The 1,512-nt window shown below is 43.1% G+C and overlaps 1 protein-coding gene across 1 annotated transcript in view; it reads right to left on the minus strand.

Annotated features, from left to right (window-relative positions):
* Positions 1-1,512, minus strand: part of LOC101857100 — a 29,768-nt gene that overhangs the window by 6,771 nt on the left and 21,485 nt on the right. Inside the window, exons 7-8 of the mRNA XM_013080966.2 lie at positions 985-1,197; positions 98-235 (exon numbers count right to left, since the gene is read on the minus strand). Of these exons, the coding sequence (XP_012936420.1) occupies positions 98-235; positions 985-1,197 (351 nt within the window). The remainder of the gene's footprint in view (positions 1-97; positions 236-984; positions 1,198-1,512) is intronic.

Below are 1,512 nucleotides of genomic sequence, written 5' to 3' on the forward strand. Positions count from 1 at the left end.
CTGTCTGTCTGTCTGTCTCTCTTCCCCTCTCTTTCTCTCTCTCTCTCTCTCTCTCTCTCTCTCTCTCTCTCTCTCTCCCCTCTCTCTGATGACTTACAAGACACAGTACAGTCAAGGAGAGGGCTCTCGTCCGACCCGTCACCACAGTGATCGTCCCCGTCACACATAAGCTCCTGGTCGATACACAGAAGGTTGTGGCACAGGTAGTCAAAGTAACCTGGACAACCCTCACCACCTACAGACCAAGACGAAACAAAAGTTGAAGATGGTTGAAATAGCCCATGAGTATCTATTGTCGAGGAGAAAAGTGATTGCTTTATACAGTTAGTTGTACGTCTTGGGCAATGTCATTATAATGTAAAGACGTGAGGGGTTAGTGAGGAATGTTTTTTGGTACAAGTGATCGTCTTGGGCAGGTCACTACCTCGGAATAACAAAGTTCAATCTGCTCAGTACCTAGTTTTGAGAAATTTGACGTCAAAGGTTTTAAGTTTCACATAATGTCAAGCTTTTTCGAATGCAATGAAATGGTTTGAATATCTTAATAATGACTCCGAATAATCGTATGATCTTGGTAAAGTAGATACAATGTTTGATTTCCGACTTCATAGTCTCAGTAACTCCAAACGGCCAAATTTTCAGATAGAACTGTAATTCTGGGGTAGCGAAGAGTCAGAGCGAAGAGTCAGAGCAAAGTCGACTGCTTAAATTTATTCCTAACAATTCTGTCAAAATTATGTTGAAGAGTGTCTCATCGTGTCGAGCAGTGTTTATTCATACAAGTATGCTCATGAACATCGAGCAACGATACTCAATCTGTAATTGCATACACAGTGTGGATATTTAATCGAAACAGAATAGAGCAGTTTGTGTTCAGGCCTACTCTTATACCCCCATCCAACCAACGAAACTTCATTTTAAAAATTCTGTAATGAGCCTGTCTCTATGTCATACCGTAGATCCTGATGTTTTGACCGCTCTTACCTAAGGTGACGTTTTTCACAGCAGTGTACATGAAGGACAACTTGTCAGTTGTGTAAAAACCGCCCCGGAGACGGATGTAAAGACCACGCGGCGCCGTGATCGACATCTCGATGTCTGTCAGGTTCCGGGCCGTGTACCGCGCCAGTAGAGGAGCTTCTGACGTCACGCCGTGACGTATCTCCAGAGAGTTCCTTTTGCCGTACTTGAGCCAGCCTGGCGGTGGCAAAATAAAAGTTTTTAAAATTTTTTTCTGGGTTAAGGAAGCGGTGAGGAGCAAGTGGGGAGGGGGAGGGGTGAGAGGGGAGGGGAGGGTAGAATGATATGTCGGGAACTACAGGCATTGTAACTTAAAAGAGGGGAAATTGTATTGTACTTTGTTCCTTTTTTTTCCACAGCTGTATGTATATATAAGATAGATATATAGATAGATAGATAGATAGATAGATAGATGGGTAGATAGATAGATGGGTAGATAGATAGACAGACAGACAGAAAGACAGGCAGACAGACAGACAGACAGATATACAT

The sequence above is a fragment of the Aplysia californica genome, unplaced genomic scaffold (assembly GCF_000002075.1).
Source record: "Aplysia californica isolate F4 #8 unplaced genomic scaffold, AplCal3.0 scaffold00108, whole genome shotgun sequence".
NCBI classification, from domain to species: Eukaryota; Metazoa; Mollusca; class Gastropoda; order Aplysiida; family Aplysiidae; genus Aplysia; species Aplysia californica.